A 22,663-nucleotide genomic window follows, 5' to 3' on the forward strand; every position below is an offset into this window, starting at 1 on the left:
ATTGAGAAATATTTTGAAAAAATCCCTCACTCAGAGACTAGAGATTCGAACGGGAACCTCTTAACTATGAAGCGAGGTCCTTACCCGTTTTGCCCACGACACCCTGGGGCGGTAAGTCCATCACCAGATTTTTATGTAAACATATTTGTAACTTCTAAACAATCTAACTTTCATCCCTAATCAAAGACGAAACTATATTGAGAATATTCACTAGCTCACTGGCTAAAGAACGACATTATTTAAGAAATCTTTCTGGGGTTTTCATTTTCCTTCCTCCAGCTTCGATAAATGTTATGAACACTTATATTTACATCCACTGAAAGGAAAGAACAAGAACAGCTTCGAAAATCAGACAGCACGTAACAAGTAAAATACACACATGTAAGGGAGTACTTACCCACTTAATCATACACTATCCTCAGTATTTTATTTTTACTTCTGGAATTTTGAATGAAAGACAGATAAGAAGATTGTAACAGCAAGATTCCGCTTACATCAGAGATTAAGAAACAACAAGATACACATTTTATTAAGGAAACAGATACCATACATTTGCTCCAGAAAATCTTAGGAAAAACTAACAATAAATAACACCATATTATAGTTAATCTCACATAATGTTTTCTCTCCAATATTTGAATCTATTTGATATAACATAAACCCTTTGGATACGGCGAATCTTGATTTTCTTATACAAAAGCCATTCTGCTCAAAGAAAAATACGCAGTAACAGATCTTGAGAAAAATTAATTCTGAAACATTTAAACTTTGTGGCTACTAGCTATAGGAAGAGAGCTTACCTATAATACTAACTCATGAACTTGTGCATTAAGTAAGCATCTTTTTGTTTCAAATTTTCACGATGTTATTTCCTTCAAGAGCTGGCAATGCAATTAAGCTTTCGGATAGTATTGAACTTACTACGGTGCGACATCTAATAGAGCATAGGAACACATTCCCCTGAGCTACATATTACTACTCTTATACTTCTGAGGCAGCAAAGGACACTTATTTTCTAGTCCCAGAGATTTAGTATAAAAAGTCTTCCATTTCCATTCTCATTCCTGATGCCGTACACTGAAATTTGTACGGTGGAACTCCAGTAATGCACTGAGAAACTGATTGAAAGTTACTTCAGACACTCCTAGACGTCATGAGGTTACTTAGAACTAACTTCAGTATTATTACATTTTAGATTTATTAAAAACTAAATGGGATTTCGCATGACACAACATTTATTTTGATATTGACTAACTCAATCTTTTTTTTTTTCTGCTTCACTTTCTTCTTCAGTATGCTTAGAAGAGGTGTCCATTGTGGCTCGAAAGCTAAAACGCAAACAATCAAGCTAAACAACGAAAGTGTAGTGCGGAGAAAAGAGAATCTAGGTCACTTAAAATGTCGTGACCACATTGTAACAAATCCCCGCAATCAAATCGTATGAATTATTCCGTTCCCTTTATATTGACATCTCATAGTCTAAACTTTCTCTGTACTACAATAATTACAACGGAAAATAATACCGCATTTAATGGTAACATTTTAAAACTTGTATCCATAGGCTTCATGTTTATCACCCAATGATACCACATTAATTTTTTCCCCAAACATTAATAGGGTTTACATTACTCTTTTTAAAAAGAACACACTATTTCTTAACAAAGCCAGCAGTTGTTTTGGTGGTGGGGCATATGGAGCTGACTTCATATGAATTTGATGCCCTGAATTCAGATATGGCATTAGTTTTTGCCTAGGACTTTTGAGTAAAACATCTTCTTGCAAACAAGAAAAAAAATTTTCGAGGGGGAAGGAGGAGAATGAAGAAAATATTCTCTAGAAAAAGAGCAATGTAAATCCATTTATGAAAGACACTATTCCCATATATACAGATACACGCACAATAAAGTAAAAGGGAAGAATCACTATACAAGGAGTAAAAACAGCCGTCGTAACTAGACATTCTGATTAGAAATACTCCTTTCTCATCTTTCGTATAAGCAGAAAATTTTAATTCAAACCAATACTCATTCGTTTCGAAATGTGGCACACAGATTTGCTATATTGGGTTTCACAATATGATATACAGTAGACTCACGAGTATCCCGGGCTAGTTTTCTTTTATCGTAATTAAATAAGGAAGGCAAGGCGTTGCGTAGGCAACATTGCCAAGGCATTGGAAGCGAGAATCTGCTACGATCCTCCTACGTGTCGTGTGCAAACTACAAGTTGTGGCACGAAAAGAGCAGCGTTCTACTCCTTGTTCGTTGTTTCGTCACTGTGTCAGTACCACTGCCACTGTTCCTAATTATAACTGTACAGTACTGTATTCGTAAATTGTTCTTGGGGTATGCTTAATGAGTTCATAGAACTCCGGCCTATCCGTTTTTTTTTTTTTATTATTATTATTCAGCATGCCCTTCTGCCACATTAGGCTAGATACTCGAGTCTACTATATTTTAACCTCAACACCATTTATTCTACTCTGTAAGCTCCCGTATTACGGAAAAAAAAACGTCCTTCAGAGTTTTGAAAAATCCTTATTTATAAGTAGGTACTGCATTTACAACATAGGTAGTGAACAGTTTCAGCATCCACATTCTTATGTCGTAAAATTTACTTTTCATAACAGATTTGTTCCTCTTATCTTTGTTCTACATAGCAACCCCCACCCCGAAAACTTGACTAAGTCGAAACCCTAACGTTGATTGCCCATGGGGGCGCGGTGGCTCAGTGATAGAGCGTTCACCTCCGGTGCTTGGGATCCCTGGTTCGATCCCAGCTCGCGCCGTGTGGACTTTGTTGTACATAAACACCGTGTTTGTGGGTTTTCTCGGGGTTCTCCCGTTTCCTCCCACTTTCTTCATTCCACCATTTCACTCATTTCTCATAATCATCGTCTCCTTTAGCCTAACCGGCACTGAAGTGTGGGACTGAAAGATTTCATTTCATTTTTTTTGATTGCCCGTAACTTAGAACCGAAGTTCTCCACATTGTAATACTTCACACGCTTCCTAAGCTCGTCAAGGTCTACCACCATGCTAAGTTTCCTCAACATCTGATCTCATCAATTATGTACAATATATATCAGGTAGTTTAAAAAGTATTGAGTCTTTTGCGCACGAGATGCGGTTAGTGTCCCAAATCTCAGAATATATAACTCGCAGTGAGTCAGACCTAATGCCAATGAACAGCCGATAGTTGAAGGTTGTAGATGTGCTAAAAGTGGTGAAATTCTCACAATCAGACTTAAAGTATTGCGCCGTGAAGATGAGTAAACTTTTCGCAAAATGGCACTACATTTTACAATGTTATTTCCATAAAGGAGCAAATGGCACGCAGTCCATGAAGAAAAATAGGTACTGTTTATGGACAAGATACGTTATCAAAACCAACAGACAAAAGATGGTTGAGCAGCTTTCGTTTTGAAAATACCAATATCCAAGATGTTCCTGGCAGTGGGCGACTAATCACAGCAAATGTGCACAATAGTTTGGTAAAAGTCGACCAAAACCGGCATGTAAGCAGTCATGACACCTATCATCAAACAGTGTTAAACCATCTGGAAAAAGCAGCCTACAAAAAAGAAGTTGAACGTTTATGTGCCACATGATCTGACTTGATCGAATTTCTATCTACGAATCAATCGAAAGGTAACGAACTCGCACCATTTTCGAAGCGGTCGATCACAAATAATAAAAAGGGGATAACCTACAAAAATAATGTAGTAGGAGACAAAGATCGCGACTGAAGTGAGAAGCCTATACTGGAGAAGGAAGATTATGCTCTGTGTTTGATAGGATTGGAAGGGCATTGGCCATCACGAGCTAGAGCTACTGCCGCCGGACAGATCAATAAACTCGGACCTGTACTAGCGTGAATTAGCACGAGTGCAGCTAGCAATTCAAAAGAAACGAAATGGTCAATGCAAAAAGATGTATCCTACTAAACTAATAATACTAGACCGCTTGCATCTTTAAGGACTCGACAGAAATTGCGAGCACTTTGGTGCAACTTTTTTAAAGCACCCACCGTATAACCTGAACCCGACACAATCACGGTATCATTTGTTTTATTCTCTGTAGAATTCCTTGAATAGAGTTAATGAGTTTTAAAAGAGGCATCTGAAGACCACATGTCACAATTTTTTGACCAGAGACCACGTAGGTTCTATAGTGACGGGGTTGTGATGTTGCCGGAAAAATGACAGGTCATCGAAGAAAATAGTGCAAATGTTATTTTTAAATCACAATAAATGGGTTTTCAATTTTGACTCGAAAGAATCAATACTCTTTAGATAACCTAATACTAACCATCCTAGTGGTTTGCTGATCGAAGGTACTACCGAGACCTATTTTGCTTCATATCAAAGAATACCGAAATGGCAAACAGACTTCATGAACATGATCCTCATAATCAACTATTTACCAGACATCAACATCACTAAATAATTGTTAACACATGCCATCTATTTGGTGTAGTGGTAGCGAGGTGGCTGCCCGAAAAAAAATAAAATAAACATTCATACAAGATGCATTTGCATGTACAAACAAAACAATGATATTTTTTAGATTAATGTCCCACTGTTGTGCCCTTTAGACCAAAGGAGACAGACAATTAATGGAAGTTAATGATAGTTTAATTACCTTTTAGTGTTCTCCCACCCGAATCCAACCAGAGTACACGCGCTACGCAATAGAAAATCTTTGAGTTTTACGTCCCACGGTTATGCCGCTTAGGCTAAAGGAGACGGTGATGATGAGAGATGAATAAAATGGTGGAATGAAGAAAGTGGGGAGAAACGGGAGAACCCCAAGAAAACCCACGAGCACGGTGTTTGTCCACCACAAAGTTCACTTGGCGGGAGCTGGGATCGAACCCGGGACCCCAAGTACTAGAGGTGAACGCTCTATCACTGAGCCACCGCGCCCCCCACGCTATCCAATAGACCAGCGGGAAAGCCTACATGCAAATCACTGCTTTATGCCTGGGAATGAATATGAAGTACTTCGAACTTCCGTCGATCGAAACAACCAGTACCCAAATGTACACAATCACACCTATTTTGAATTTCTTCTTACATTTAGTCATAAAACTGTAAGGTAAACATTCACTTTATTCCGTTAAATATGGCTCTACTGTTGATAAAACTTTCTTGATTGTACTGCATCTTGTGAACCACATACACAAAGTTATTGACTGTAATAGCATACGTCATGGGCAAATTACCCGATATTTGCGGCAAGGGGTGCGATTTTGCCCAGTTAAAACACTAAGTCCTCTCGTTCGCGACCTCTGCCTTTCTCTGGAACTAAACATCTGCATATCACTTGATGGTATTTTCTTAGTACGATGTTAAATGCGTGGAATACTGAAAGGTGTCGCCTAAAACTTCAATGTTGCTTCAGTCAATGCCACCTTTTTCAAATCAGTAACGGCGAATGTGCGATTATTTGGCTGTTACCGTATTTTGCAATGGAGAGAATATAATATTTAACAGTGATCTGTTAAAGTTTCAAACGTGCACTAGTACAGAGGTCACCAAGTGAAAACATTCCAATCATAGTAAAACCTGTTTAAAATGGCCACCGTTCGCTCCACATAAAAAGCCCAACTTACACAAAGTGGTCAAATTACGGAACAATACCACAGGGCTCCAGATGAGACGAAATTATTTAGACGGTCAACTATATAAACAACTTTACAAAACATATTCAACTTCTCGTCCCTTATTCACTGATCAATTACTCGAGGAAAAGGAGAAAGTACAGGAAGATGCTTAGTATAAAAAGTTACCATAAATTGTAATAAATTCACATTACACATTTAATAGTTAAATTAATTCCATAATACTACAACATACCTGCAACATATCTGAAAGGCACTGCCAAATAATAACTTCTGGTGTCTCGTGATAATGGAGAGAAAGGCAATGAAGACTAGTAACACACAATTCTAACTGCAAATATAGGTGACCTTGCTCCTCCCACGCTTTGTACAACTGAACACAATTGGGGTGTCTTGAAAGCTGTTCATGTCGTTCGACTTCTTTGAGTTTATTCGATCTAATAAATTAAAAAAAATAAATAAATAAATAAAAATAAAATATGCCACATGCAGTTAAACGCAGATCAACACTTCTTAGAATTCTACGCATTATTATAATTTTCATATTGTCTCAAGCACTACATTAAACACAAGATTTATTGCACATGTTCAAAGACATCCACACTTAACGGTGCTCGCGATTCGCTCTTTGTTTCTTAAATTGAATGCCACTTTTTAGCATCGTGGCTATATGCAGTGTGGCCTACAGTTTTACTGGGATCTGATCCATGTGATCTCTTATGGAATTTCAAACCAAGGACACACGTACGACATACAAGAAAATTAAGCATTTGGCAACAAAAGAACAAATACATGTAGATGACTTAATTACCCAAAATATATTAGTCGATGCATGCACATTCCAAACTGTACGCCCCTTTCAGGTTCAAATCTTTTTTGTAACTTGTCTCGGACCACCCTTAGGATCTTACAAAAGCCCACCTCCAAGAACAAATTAGGTCTCCGACTTTTTATTTTCCCCGAGACAAATTAGTTATGCCATATTGTGAGGATGTTAATGAAACACAAACAAAATCGCTCGAGTATGTAACGTAATCGACACATAAATGGAAATAAATTGTATCTAGTTCTAATCATTATCTATACATGAAGACATATGCACTGGAATGAGAACGTTACGCTAGTCCACCACTACTACTATTACTATCGCCTCTAGTGGCAGTTTCTAAAACTGCGGTTTCTGTCCGCCGTTTGGCAGTATAAGTCTGTCAATGCCGTCTACTAACTTTCAGGAACAGGCGGCAACAGAAATTGCCCTAAAATAAATCGCATATATTTGAAATTCTGAACATATGAGAAAACCCATTTATAACTGACATATTCTAGTACAGTTTTGGATTTAGAAATACATCAAGTTATCTAGATAAATATGTTAAAAATTAACTAGCTAAATTCTGCCCTCTCATCCTTATGCCATTAATATTCTATATACCAGTCCTTCATTCCATTGCATTTATGCATTCTCCTTAATATTACTTATATTATGTTTCAAAACTTCAATGTTTTTGCAAGTAATAATATTAAATGTTGTTTTGTAAGCTTGAGAAGCTTTGTATAAAACGAGTATGGTTTAAACTTGTTCAATTTTAGTAATCTTCCGAACTTTAACTAAACTACGAAATCTATGCTCAGAGTAACGAGGATTGAAAATTCTGATATATATATATATTTGTACTTGTTGTTCCTTATATTTAACATAATGGGATGCATATGAACTGCAAGTGAATAATAATGGAACGAAGGCGAGAGCACCAATAAATCAAGGGACACGACGTTACCCATCAGTAGCTCAAAATAGAAACGAAGACCCCACTACCAATCCATTCTATAATCACCGTGTGGCACACAATCCATACAAGATAGTTCATCGAGAGTTTATACAAACCTCCCATCCCTGCCCCCACCTTCTCTTACATTACGAAGCCGGTTAAACAGCCACCTACATTGATAATTTGGAACCCTTATAGCAGAAGCAAGGTTGTAACCATTAAACCATTAAATACACCTATTTACTGAGCAGGTAAAACCAAAATAAATATTCACAGTCAATAACTATCTAAACACTACAATGTGCATGTCGTACTTACCTATCTCTTTGACTTCGAAACATTCCCACTGTTTTCTTAATTGCGTAGAAATTACCATCGTCCTTGCTACGAACTTTAAACACCTCTCCGAAGGATCCTTCGCCTAATTTGGTAACCACGTCGAAACATTGTATAAAATACGGTAAGTCTATACTATCATCATACAGATGACTTAGTGACAAACCTAAAAAGTGTTAAGGAAAATAGAGGCCAAAATGTCCATTAATGCAAAATTCAGTATGCGCTACACTCAAGAATAATATTAACGCTGTTATTCACTTCCGATTTCAATCTATTAGCAGGCATCACATTTCTAAAATTTCGGATTTCCCTTGGGGACCATGGTACGAACGATTAAAAAAAAAAAAAAATCAACTTCCTGTTCAAAGTATGCGTATAAAAAGGTCTGCCGGACTTCCCTCTTGCAACTAAAATGGTTGCAGCTCCAGTGAAAGAAAGCAGAGCTGCCATATGAACTCCATTCGAAATGATATGCCAGACATGACAGGTAGTAAGTCCTGTGACACAGCTGACGCATGACTCGCTAATGGTATGTTCCAGGCAGTTACCGATAAGGAATAGCATCGAAACTTCTAAACACACACTACAAAAATGTAAGGTATAAAAGAAACGCACTCATCGCTTGCATTCGACATCAGTGATTAAATAAAACAACTCCTTTTTATATCCTACATTTTGCCCTTTGCTTTGCCTACGTAAACTAGGTTCTTGGGAAAAGCAGAGAACCTGATGATGTAAGGAATATTCAGGAACTAAAATCGGATTAGGAATCAGATTTCTGGACTTTCGGTGCCTATAGCCATGTTAGCCCATCATATATGAGGGAAGACGTCCCTTGGTGATCACACTACGCACGGAAAGGAAAGGAAGAAAGGATTGCGGAAAGAAAAAATGGTCTGGGACCTCTATATTAGGTAGCATCCCGGCATTTGCCTCGTGTAAATGAGGAAAACCTCACTTCAGAATGGCTGCCCTGAAAAAGCTTTTGCACCTTTTTCAATCGAGTGTCCCCACCGAGACTGCTGAACTGAAATCGGAAATAACTATACTAATTAGTGCAAATGTTCTTAATGGAGTTTTTAAGGTTACGTCAGCAGAATGTCAATCATTCCACAAATTATCTACAAATAGTTACTAACCTCTTGATTGCATCAGGAAAGAAACGCGACACAAAAACAATATATCAACCCTTAGATTATTTAAAGTAATCTGAATTTACTAGCTTCGCTATATACAAAGGATACTCTCTGAATCACCAGAACTGAACGACACTGCTTTCGCTGATCTTGTATACAGAGAGCGACTGACTTCTGCCATTAATGTCTGAGGCTTACATTTCAGCCTGGGAGGGCCCTTCAACTTGGGGCACCGACTCTGGAAATAGGAGAAAAGGAAGTCAGTAAATTAATATTAGACGTACAAATACAAGATATACATCAAGACATAGACTACACATGCCAGATTAACAACGCTATATTCGTTGCAACAGTAACAGAAAACCCAATTGCTGGTATGGACAAGAATAAAAAGACCCATCTCCAGTGTGACGGACCAATCTGTACCTTGAAGTTATCATCGACAATGAACCCCTACATCACCCACGATTAATTTCTTCTGTACAATATCTCTTTTAAGAAAGAAAAGCAAACAAGTCTCCAAAGACTTTACCCTTACAATGTTGCACATTTTCCTTTATAATCCTAATTTACATAAAACATCCCTTCCCCCTTCGGTAACACGAAAACCATTCAAAAGCCCATCATTCAATAATGAAAATCTTAAGACCAAAAAAATGTGGACTGGTCTCCAGTCCAGACAAATAGTTTGTCGAATTGATAGAGCAATATTCAACAACAAAATCTCTTAGGCCAAAAAGTTAATAATGTTAATTTCAACAGTACTAAAAGTGTAACAAATTTTGTCCTGTGAAATTATTAATTGTGGATTTATAATCTGAGAATGACCTAACTCTTCAATTTGTCACCATGTCATAAGCCACAGTTATATTTTATACAGAAGTCTAGGTAGAACAAAGACCTCATTTAACTCACAAACTTTAGACTTGAATGCAGGGTTTGCAAAAACCGTTTTTTATTTAAAAAACAAAAATAAAAAGTTTTTTGGTTTAAACCAGGGTTGGCAAAAACCATGGTTTTTATTGAAAAAACCAAAAAAAAAACAGTTTTTTTTTGGTTTAAATAATTTACTCTATGTATTTATATTAGATATGGACAGAAATTAGCTTGTTTCGCCTTGGTGTTATTATGCAACAACAAGATTATGCTGGGCGGGGTCACATAAGCTTAAAGCTGAATCCAAACCGTTTCTCGGCTTACATCCAAAAGGAATTTGGACACGAAACCGGGACTAATTGGTCACAAATGCTATTGCCGACTCACTCAAGGAGGATTCCTGAAAAAAATACGTTGTACTGATCTTTACATAGGTCTACTTGTTAATATAATTGTCAAGAGTCATTTCAGAAGGACAAAATGATAAACAGTTGCAAAAGTGAAACCATTATACAGAATTATATATGGACAATTTCAAAATACTGCAGAGTACAGAAGAACTAATTTAGTCCAAGTTAGTTCACTATGACTTTTATTAGTCCAAGTTAAAGAAATACAACAACTTAATTTGCATATTACTAAGAAAAGTGACTAAAGATACGAATTATTTGAGTCCACTTTGGCTCTGACCCTTTTACACATAAATAGATACCAAACATACTTCTGATTTCAATAAATGCCTCTCGGGGGGTTTGCATGACCCCTCCCCCAACAAAAGTATGGCATTTCGATGTATTTTATCAATAGTTAACATTATTAACACGAAACAATATTTAGAATTTCTGTGATTGCAATTGCATAACAAACTATAAAAAAAAAAAAAAATCACAAAAGAAACATTCATAAACATATATATAAAAAAAAAGTTGCTTTTGTAGTATAATCTCTTTGAGTAACGAATGGGAAATTTAGGTCTGAGCATAATACGAATAATAGGCTATACGGGAGTGAAACGTAACAATCCACAAATGTGTGTTCATCAAGATTTTACGAACACCCACACTTTTACGGACATTTTTCGTCTTTTGGTTTAAATTAGTTTTTTTTTTTTTTTATCAGCTGGTTTAACCCTGCTTGAATGTGAAAGAAATATACTAAATCGAATTAAGCAGAACAAAAATAATACAACTTAGCTTCTGTGATATTACTGTAACAGCAATGTCAAAAATAAAATAAAATGCTACCAGACCCGATGAAATATGAAGTCTAATAATAAAGATCTTGCATTATATTGTGCAGCCTATATGAGATAAATGTAACAAGAGCATTAGTAAGGGCATATATCATGAACAATGGAAAGCAGCTTTTGTAAAAGCCAATAGCGAAACTCTTCTATCCTTCATTGCATTCAGATTATAGACCTGTGAATATACCAGAAGCATCAACAATTTTAGAATATTCACGAGCAGATAAGTTTCTTCCAAGAAAATAGTCTGATAATTTTCCTTCAACCTGGTTTCTGTAAACTTCATAGCACGCAACAGCTCTAACCAAGAACTTTATGCCTCAGCAAATCCACTAAATACTCGAGAAGTATTAATAAAATTAAATTAGGACCCGCAGAACATTGAGATGTGCTGAAAAGAAAACACACTGAAAATAAACCCGAATAAATCCTACGTTATTTTCATTGGATTCAAAAGAATTACGTCAAAAACTGACTTTAATATCCCAAACAAACTGTAAATAACGTAATACTACCTGTTGTTGATTAAAAAAAGGGCTCTTATTTGATAAACATTTGAACTGGGAAAATCAGGTAGACTATATATGCAGAAAAGCTTCCGACTCAATTCATTCCACAAGTAGACTGAGAAAAATTCTGGTTGTCAGAAAAAATGAACAAATAAAATAAAGAAAAGCTTAGTGCTTTCTAGAATAAAATACTGCAATATGGTTCATTTAGATTTGGGCAATCATCCTTCAAATAGACTGCAAAGAATTCAAGAATGCCTGCATCCGTTATACATATATTCAACTTGAAATATTCGAATCTTTAACCAGCAACCTTAGAAATCTGAGGTGAATGAAATTGAAGGTACGAGGTAGGTTTCGCATACTTACAAATTTACTTAAGGTGGATCACTAGGTGTTCTCGGTGCCATGCTAAACGCTGCTTGAATAGTGCAGCGTTGACAGATAATGTCGAGTGTTACTGATGCCAGATAACAAAGGAAGTAATGCTCGGATAATTACTGCAGAAATTAGTTTTCTACCCTTGCCACAATTCACAGCTAAGTTCCGCCTTTCAAACTGCAACGCTAGAATGCAGGAATTTTCTTATTGTGACTACCACAGTAAACGTTCAAATTTGGCAACAACGCATTATGGCGCTCTGCGCAACTTCCTTCTCAAAATCTATTTCCTTACATGTAAATTAATATTTAAATAACAGTATTAAGAATAATAAGTAATTGATAGGGAAATGGGTTGTCGAGTTCGCAGATCAATGCTTCGCATATTATTCCTACCGTAGCTATTGGAAATTCAGTGTTCGTTAAATTTCCAAACACCTCTTTGTCCAACCTTTTACGCATCAAATACTTTTGTGATGATATCAATTCCGAAAACTCTCCAGTATCTGCTCGACAGCGATTAACTATCATAATGCTACAATACAATGGGTAAAATTATGCTTTTATAAATCTTCACCTTTAATTCCTATGACATTGGTCTTAACGAAAGAAGGTGTCGTACTGAGTAGTAAAACAATTCGACGAAAATTCCCTTTCATTTCTTTTTTCAAGGATTTAAAGAGTATCACTCCGTGTTAGTGATACAAAACAAAGGCTTCTTTACATCTTGCTGTAAAGTACTGCTATACCATGTATAATCTTCTATCATTGGAAATGCTTTTAAATGTGGTCACAGACGTGATCAAGAGATGACAACACAAGCGCATGAGTAAGTTAGCTACACATTTCAACTATTAGGGTCGGCAAAAACTTTTTTTTATTATTATTATTATTTAGATTTCTGGACTTTCGGCATCTAAGGGAATTTACCCGTCACGTTTTGAGGGATGACGTCCCACGTCGACCACACAATCGGGGGAAAGGGAAAGAAGGAAGCGGCATGGGACCTATAAGTTAGGTACCACCCCGGGATTTTCCTGGTGCGAATCAGAAAAACCCAGGAAAACCTCATTCAGGGTGGCTGGTCTGAAAAAGCGTTTGACAATTTTTCGACCGAGTGCCCCCACCGGATTTTTTTTAGAAACACAAAAAATCCGGTTTCTTTTTCTTTAAAACGGACTTTTTGGTCTAATAATTTCTCTCTGTATTTATACTACATATGGACAAAAATAAGCTTGTTTCGGCTTGGTGTTACTATGTAACAACGGTGTTATGCTGGAAGGGGTCAGATAAGCTTAAAGCGGAATCCAAACCGCTTCTCGGCTTACATCCGAGAGAAATTGTCCTTCATTTGGAATGGAAGTTCCACCCACTTCACTCCAACACCAATAGTACATTCGCTTATTCGGAAACCGTGACTCTCTCCCTCCATTTTAAATTTAGGAGGTCCGGTCAGTAAATTTATTAAAATCTGGAAACTCCTGCCTCAGCCACCGGGAAAATCCTGATATTGCTTTACATGTAATATTTTATGGCCAATGTATCATAATCAGTACGCTAAAACTGAGATATTAAATTACAATTTAGTCTGCACACAAAGTCCAATTCAAGCTAATATCGGAAGTTATGTAGCTAAGGTTGCCAACTGGCCGGTTTTTCACCGGCCTGGCCGGAAATATTGCTGTTATTTTGATTAAAGCCGGTGACCGGTGCAAACTTCTTACCAGCCCATTTACGACCGTTTTTTTCAAACTTTTATCTAGTTTGAAGAATAGACTTGAAAAGCAACTTTCATTTGTAAACCCAAAACTGTCACTTTTCACCATCTATCAACGACTAATATATTTTGGTCATCTGTTTACATCATTTTAAAGAGATGACAGGCACTGTATCACGGAAAATTTGAAATTTACTTCTAAGGAATTTTACACATTTATTGAGAGCAAAAAAGGACTTCTTAAAGCAATTTCCTATAGTTGAAGTATAAGTTTAAAGAATAAATTTCATTTTCCAAATCCAAAATTGTCACGTAAAGATTAATTTGTTCTTTGTTTCGATAATTTTAAAGAGGTGGTGATAAATACAATAAAATGATCAACACCGATTTGAGTGTCTTATTTATAGTAGGAATGGCCAATTCCGGAAAGTGAAATTTCCAGAATCTGGAATCCGAAAAATTTTGGCCATTCCTAATTTATAGCACATTGTATCTATTAAGCTTATTAGTGAATGTACTAAAACCCTATATGTAGCCAATTGATAAACCTTGCCTATTTCTATCAAACATGCTTAAGCAACCTTCGCTTCTTTACAGGGTTTGCAAAAACCATCCTTTATATTGGAAAAACCAAAAAACCAGGTACTTTTGGTTTAAACCCGTTTTTTTGGTTTAAATAATTTACTCTATGTATTTAAATTAAATATGGACAGAAATTAGTCTGTTTCGTCTTGGTGTTATAATACAACAACAAGGTTATGCTGGAAGGGGTCACATAAGCTTAAAGAAGAATCCAAACCGTTTCTCGGCTTACATCCAAGAGAAATTGTCCATTTTGACACGAAACAGGGACTAATTGGTCAGAAATGCGATTGCCGACTCACTCACAAAGGACTCCTGATAAAAATACGTTGTACTGATCTGTACATAGGCCTAGTCGTTAATATAATTGTTAAGAGTCATTTCAGAAGGACAAAACGATAAACAGTTACACAAGTAAAAACATTATATTGAATTATATATAAACCGGGGAAACTCCCGCCTTAGCCATTGGGAAAATCCTGTTAGTATTAAAATGTATTTGTATGTAAACTGTTAAGGTCAACGTATCATAATCACTACGCTAAAACTGAGGTATTAAATTACAAATTTGGTATGTAGATATCATTCAATAAAATTAAAACAAAGTCAAATCCAAGCCGATGTTGGAAGCTACGTAGGCAGTTGATAATTCTGCCAATTTCTATCAATATATTTAAGCAACCTTGCCTTCTTTATAAAACAACAGGCATTCATTCAAGTAGAAATATATATAATTTGGTTTCATTTCGTACGTTTAGGTTTAACATCCTTATGAAATATCAAGGTTATCACAGAGAAGACCTTTACTTAGAGTGACACCTCGAATCGCCTTGGTTTTCAGTTGAAAGAAAGGTGGTGGTTCGACCGAGAATTAAAAATGGGACGCCTTGATCAAAAGGTGAAAAGGAGATAGAACTAATGCAGATAGTTAGGTATACGGAAACGTTACCATGAAGTTCACACAATCTAAAGCATTTTTCGCTTTTATTTACTAGCCAACCCTGTCAATTATCAAAAAACTATACATATGAAATGTGTAGATATTACACCCGGTAACTACACCTGGATACGAAGAACGCAAAATTTTGAAAAATAGAAGGAAATATTGGGATTTAAAAGAAGCTGAAAATCACGAAACGTGGAAGAAACATTTCCAGGCCCAGATCTAAAACTGAAAAATTCTCATTAGTGCCAAGACCTGCCGAAAGGCGGAATATCCACTAATAATAATCCATCCACTACACCTACAACTCGATTCTTGAACTAAATCAAGTTATGCTGAACTTACTACTGGAATACTTATTTGCAAACAAAATTAAAAAGAAGCTTCGGGAAACGTTCGAAAGAGCTCTTTCCCTAGAGTGAACTACCATTTATGAACATTATCATTTAGTAACTTGCGCAACATCATGCATTATTAGTCAAATATTTATTTATGAAATGTGAAAAATCGCGTGATCATTTTCGAGAAAACTGTCCGGAAAAAATCTCTTGCCAAGACTACACTACCCCTCATGGGATTTTTCAGGATAAACGAAATGAAATGAAATCTTTCAATTTTACGTCCCACGACTATGCCGGTTAGGCTAAAGGAAACGGTGATTATGAGAAATGAATGGAATGGTGGAATGAAGAAAGTGGGAGGAAACGGGAGAATTCCGAGAAAATCCACGCACACGGTGTTTGTCCACCACAAAGTTCACTTGGCGGGGACGGGGATCGAACCCGGGACCCCAAGCACCAGACATGAACGTTCAGGATAAAGGAGTTGTGCCATATGGTCAAGTCATTAATGCAATATTCATTTACAAAATACGAACAAAATTGCTTGGGGTGTCCTTGAGGATAGTTCACCCCCAGGAATAAACTAACCCTTCTGGCATATACTGATAAAAGGAGGAAACAACCGATATCTTATACTACACAACAATCTTCTACAGGTGCGAATTTTATCGTAAAGGGTGAAAAAGTGAGTGACTGGACCGAGATTCGAACCCGGGATTGAGAAATTTACTACGGATATGTTGATTGACGTGGCGTCTAGGCGAGTGAACACATCGGGACGTACGGAGACATGCATCGAAAGACAACATTTTCAGTATGTAGGAGCCATGAACTGTATAAACCCATTGAAATCTCAAAGTCATTTTTTTCTGACAAAATCATACCTTCTCCGCTTTCGCCGTTCAAAAGTAAAAAGGAACGAAAATAACATCTTTCCTTAAACTACACAGGGAAGGCTCTAGAACACACTGTCCCCCATATAGGTTAGTAGCCAGGGTGGTTCCTTTGTGTACCGAAGTTTAATATTTGACTCACACAGTAATGTCGCGCGAGCGTTAGCGAGTGAAGGCGGGTTAGAGCCCCGCAGTGCACGTTTTCTGTCTTTATTAAAGCTAAATGAGAAGGGGGACCTGTTTTCTAGAACCTTGCCAACTACACACCATAGTTGAAAGCCTTATACAATACCTAACACATCATTATACATTCTCCATTGAGAGTTAAATTTCAAAAAAACCTCGTTTAAAGACAATGCGAAAAATTCACTTCCTTTACTTCAACAACTCGTGCGATTAAAGAAACAAAATTTCTCCACAGAACCCGTAATCATATTTTTTTTTCATTCCGAGATCACGCATCAAAACTCAGTAACCTGTTAGACATTTGAATATAATTCATTCAGTATATTTCCTTTCAAGCAATGATAGAAGACAATAAAGTGGGGTGATCATTATATTTTTACGAGATTTTCCAGAGGTTTTTCGAATTACCTTCCTGTCCACAAAAATAAAGGCAGTTTACTGAAGGGTGAAAAAAAAACCTGCTCTATTTTACTTCGTTTTCATAAAGCAATATTTCATTTACAACCCTACAATATGGTATATGCCGTTTACCTGAAAAAATCCAGAAGGGTCAAGGTAAACAGTGAAAAAGTGACCGGCTGGATCGAGACTTGAACCCAGAACCTCCGACATACCGTGCCGATGTATTAAGCACTACGGCACGCGGTCCGCTTCCCGGAACAGCCACCCATTCTTTCACCCTCGACGTCGGTGCTCTCATCTTTGACTACGTGGGTTATACCAGAGATCCCTGCTGTGATTGGAAAATCCCATGTCCATATACCAAGCACCTTATGACGGTTGTGATTTCACACATACTAATGAAAGAAGGAAGGAACCGCGTTACTTTAACACACCAAATCCTCTATAAGTACGAATTCGGACGTAAAGTGGACAAGGTGGCGTAGTGGTTATTGCATCGGCACGGTATGCCGCAAGTCCCAGGTTCGAGACCTGCCCAGTCACTTATTTCATTCTTTACGTTAGAATTTGCACCTATAGAGGATTTGGTATGTAAAAAACTGATTATTTCCTCCTTTCGTTAGTTTATTCCTGGGGGTGAACTTTTCACGGACGATTTACTCAAAAATGATTGTGGAAAATTTGTTCATATTTCATAAATGTTTCGTTAACAAACCTACAACATGACTTGAATAATTTATTTAAAAAATTACAAGTAGTAGTTCTCTTTAATACAAAGTTTTCCGAAAATCAAGGTTTGAAAAAAGTCTGGTATTTTTTAAAAAAAACCAACCCACCTGGGCCCATAAGGGTTTTTTCCGGTTATTCTCGGGCTTAATTGGTTTCTTCGAGTTCAATTGGGTTTTCTCGAAATATTTCAATGTCTTTGGGGTAAAAGTGTTAAAATGTGATTTACATTTTAAGATTATCAACTTGCAACAATTTTCTATTAACTGCCGTTTTGATATAAATGGCCGTCATTTTGAAAATTTACACTGGATCACCGTCAAAATATATACAGCTAATTTAGAGGGTCTCGTGCTTCTACTCTGAAAATTTCAAATCGAAAGACCAAAAATTGCACTGTGTACCGTGGATACCGGCTATAAAAACACGCCATTTTGAAATTTTACTTTGGTATACTGCCAAAATCTATACAGGAAATTTAGTGTGTCCCGTGCTTGTACTCCGAAAATTTAGACCGAAAGTTGTACCTTGTAGTGCGTATGATACAGGCAGACAAACGAACAAATTTAGATCAAGTCATACCAGGAGCCTCCGTGATGTTCGCCAAATATGAATACCAAATATATTAATTGAAAACAAAGATATAATTAATTACAATTCATATTTTACAAAAAAAAAAAAAAAAAAAAAAAATCTTTCAAAGTGCCATATATGAAATAAACATCCTTTTGTAAGTTCACTTTAGATACTTTGTGCGTTCAATCACGGGAACTTCACCATCACTTGTTGCAAGACGGTACTTTACCGAAAATCAATTTAAAACAATTATCAAAGTTATAAATCATATTTTATAATGTTAACTAGCCCTTCGTTAGCTGGGAGCTCCGCCCCCAGTACCTCATATTTGCTCGGCCTACGGCCTCGCAACTCTTGAACCTACAATTCTATCGTTCCTTTTCCTATTTCAACTGTCTAAAAAATAAGATTTAGTATCCCAAGAAAACGCCCATTTAAATAGCATGGGAATTTTTTCGTCCCAGTTTAGACCCCTAAAAAATTAAAAATGTCCACTTTTGGCAACTTTTCTGCCGGAAGTGCCTAAACATTTCGGGGTGTGGAAGACGTCCAATATAAATAACATGGGAAAGATTTTTCAGTTCTGCATAAAAACACTCTACGGTTGGAATTTTTTATTTCTGATAATTCACTTAGGTAACGCAAACGAAAACGTTTAGAAAGTTTTTATTCCAATTCTAAGTACCTAAACTATGAGATTATATGTCCAAAAAAAGGTCCATTTAAATAACACGGAGAAATTCTTCATCCCCTCTGTAGACCTCCTAAAAATTAAAAATATTCAGTTTGGGCAATTTTCCTGTCTGTTAGTTTCGGAAAGCTACAATCATGCCAAATTTAATAATGGTAGCCCTACAGGAAGTGTTCAATAATTTACGTCAGCTCATGTAGTTTTATATATAGTTATATGGTATGATATGATAGGATTGTTTCAAAATGTCTTAAAGTAAGATCTTCCAGCGTAAAATAAATAGTTTTATTTTGAAGCATTGACTTTCGATGCTTTGCGAGTTCAATTGCGGGAATTTCCCAAGCATTTCTTTCACGGCGGGTTTTTATCGAAAGCACAGTTTTCTTTATGTACATCAAAACTTCCATTAGTAATATCATAACAAGAAGCTCAAAAACCTAGCGGGTTCTTTCAGGCTGGGCCCACTTGGGCAAACCCTGCCAAAAATGCCTATAATAATAATTTAGCTTATATTTTGTAAATAATCTCTGTAATAATTACAGCATGACATGATTCAATATAGGAAGTAAGACATGTTAGACGGACTTGTTTAGACATAACTGATATAGATTAATGCGCCGACCACACGACTCATTCGATTGCAAAGTACTTATGTATACTCCACACTCCCTATCATCAATTAAAAGTTTGCATTTGGAAAACACAATATAATCTCGCACGAACTATTTGAAGAGAAAAGCCTCACCACTACGGTATGAAATGACTAAAGAACATCATGGCCACCGCTGTTCTGTGCGCAAAACATGTCCACAAATCAGACTAAACGTTACGAAAAATCAGGAAGGTTCTAGAACACAGGTCCCCCCATATAAGTTAGTAGCTAGGTTCGTTCCTTTCTGTACCAAAGTTCAATATTTAATTCACATAGTATTGCCGAGCGAGAGAGAACGACTGAAGGCGGGTTACAGCCCCGCAGGGCATTTTTTTTTCTTCTTTTTTTTTTGTCTTTATTATAGTTAAATGGGAAGGGGGACCTGTGTTCTAGAACCTTCCCCGAAAAATCTTACAATCCGCTCAACAAACGTATCAACAGACGTCAAGAATTTTGACGCAAAAACAGTCGGTGCAGTTTTACTATACAGATCCACAGATTGGAAAATGTATAGAAAAATTTGGGCAAGTCTTTAATTTGTCTATTTTATGTCGAGAACACAACCCAGCCAACCTCTGCGGGACTTCCAACCCGTTCGTACTACTACTACTATTACTACTATGGATCCGTATTGTAAAGCTGCACTAACTGAGCAATCCATAAATATCGGACATAACGCACACATATTTTTCGGCCTATGTTTAGCAGAAGGGGTCCTGCTCTCTTCTCTAAAAAATGTTACAATTTTGGTAATTTCTGTTTGCATCCGGTTAGATTAGGTTAGTTTAGTTTAGTTTGTTATATTAGTGTAGGGTTCCCGCATAATTTTCCAAAAAAAAAAAAAAAAAAAAGGTACAATTTCGCTTATTTCTACTATTAGGTTAGTTTAGGTTAGTTCAGGTTAGCTTAGGTTAGTTTATGTTAGGTTAGGTAAGATTTGGTTACGTTAGGTTACGTCTAAGTACTTGCATCATTCATTTCTCCTGTAAATTTGGTGTTTTTTACGTGCTCCTGGAACCCTTGTACTAAACACAAGCAGAGGTTATGTTCATCTCTGCATTAAATCCCATCTCAATTTCTGTTAAAATCCATAAATCTTTATTACTGAGTCAAATTTAAATTGGAAATATTTAAAACTTATCTTTGAATATTATTATCATTATGGGTTAAATTCCAAAGTTGGGCGTCCGTTTCCAGCGAAATTTTTAAAATTTACAGGAAAGATATGGATAATTTGATCGTTTCTATGCTTGATAATATATAAAAGTCTCGAAAAACCTGTTTATTTGTTATATATAAGCGGTTATAAACATGGGACTATACGGCGAGCGGAGGGAACTACTTGGCGCAAGGTAACCGAACAGTTGCATTGTGGGAAAGAAACGAGCATTTATGTTATCAACATGGCGAATGTACAAGGGCAATGAACTAGCAGTTTTAACATTTGTGAAGCAATACGTTGATAACGAGCAAAATCTTTTAAAAGGTTGTGAAGAGCACGGATTAATGAACTTAATAACAAATTGCAGAAAGTGTGGAAAGGAGATAACAGCGAAAAAACTTGACGAAAGCGGACGCCCAACTTCGGAATATATGCCATCATTATTTTGGTAAAATTCACAGTAGCTACTCTAGTTGGTAACCTTACGCTGATACGAAAAATTACACTTATTAATTTTAACAAAATGGACCTACACTTCCCTAAGCTACCTTAAGTTGGACCGGTACCCTAGCACCATTTTAATCCGGTCCAATTTATTAATCTGTAGCTGGAGCATGTATTATAAAGTTCATCCAAAACTTCAAGTAGAACTTCCCTAATTATTAGTATTCCTTACCCTTTTAGTCACGAAGTCCTGGCCACGACGGTCGTAAACCATCAAATTTCGTTCACCCGACATCGTCTAAAAGTTCAAATCTTGACGTAAATAAACTATACACACGTAACACAGACGCTCACATTTATCAGTTTAAGGAACAATTTAAAAGCAAACATCGAATTAAAACAATAACGGTTATTGACATATCAAAGCACGACGACGTGCATAACCGTCCACACAACACACCAGCTAAACTTTCAAATAACAACGAATTTACTCAACTAGGTGGCACCAACAATGCAACTCGGACTGGTATTGGTCGCTCGGTACGTGACGTCACGTGGAAGCGAGGAAATCGCGTCTTCTGCTTTATCATATACTTTTCTTATGCTCTGAACGAGTTCAAATTTTCTTTGATTTTTTAAAATAAACATAGATATAAAAATATCATTAATTCTAACATTACAAATAAGCAAGTTAAATTACTATATAATAATAAATATAAATTAACATTATAATCCAATTGAATTAATTTGTTTATTTTAGTAATGACTAATGATAAGGAATATTGATACAAAAAATGAAAGGATATCTTTGTGTTTTACGTCCTACGATTATGCCGGTTAGGCTAAAGGAGACGGTGGTGATAAGAGATGAATGAAATGATGGAATGAAAGTGGGGGGAAACAGGAGAACTCCGAGAAAACCCACGCACACGGTGTTTGTCCAACACAAAGTTCACTTGGCGAAGGAAACGGGCAAGGACGTACGCAGGGGGTGGGTCCTGGGGGTCCGAACCCCCCGAAATTTCTACTTTTGTGTAAATTTATCCTAATTTTAGGGGCAAGTTTAAGAATTTTAATATAAAATACCCTCATATTGAGTTTGGACCCCTCCCGAAATAAATTCCTGCGTACGCTACTGGAAACGGGAGTATTCGAGGAAACCCGCGAACGCGATGTTGTCCAACGCATAGTTAATTCGCCGAGGATTGAACCAGGGGCCGTCCGCACCAGGGGTAAGCGTTCTACCATTGAGCCACCGTGCCTCTTTTTGTTCTTCATTGGTTGCTCCATATTTTTTTATTGAGATATGTCACACGCAATGACGATGCCAGGAGGTGCCCCGGGGAGAATTCTGCTCGGAGCTACGAAATTATCCCCTGGATTCTCCGATCGTGCTTAAGAGGCCTCATCCCGGCGAAATTAAAATACCGCTAATTTCACAGTAATTGTGTGATATCTTCAAATAGAT

At 36.7% G+C, this 22,663-nt stretch overlaps 1 protein-coding gene across 1 annotated transcript in view; it reads right to left on the reverse strand.

Annotated features, from left to right (window-relative positions):
• LOC145687841 (uncharacterized) overlaps positions 1-21,680 on the reverse strand; it is a 55,849-nt gene extending 34,169 nt beyond the window's left edge. The window contains exons 1-4 of the mRNA XM_081761299.1: positions 21,428-21,680; positions 8,978-9,107; positions 7,713-7,896; positions 5,861-6,062 (exon numbers count right to left, since the gene is read on the reverse strand). Of these exons, the coding sequence (XP_081617425.1) occupies positions 5,861-6,062; positions 7,713-7,896; positions 8,978-9,107; positions 21,428-21,490 (579 nt within the window). The 5' untranslated portion in view covers positions 21,491-21,680. The remainder of the gene's footprint in view (positions 1-5,860; positions 6,063-7,712; positions 7,897-8,977; positions 9,108-21,427) is intronic.
• Between the last annotated feature and the right edge of the window lie 983 nt (positions 21,681-22,663).

Source organism: Thermobia domestica, chromosome 6 (assembly GCF_964235325.1).
Source record: "Thermobia domestica chromosome 6, izTheDome1.hap1.1, whole genome shotgun sequence".
Taxonomy (NCBI): Eukaryota; Metazoa; Arthropoda; class Insecta; order Zygentoma; family Lepismatidae; genus Thermobia; species Thermobia domestica.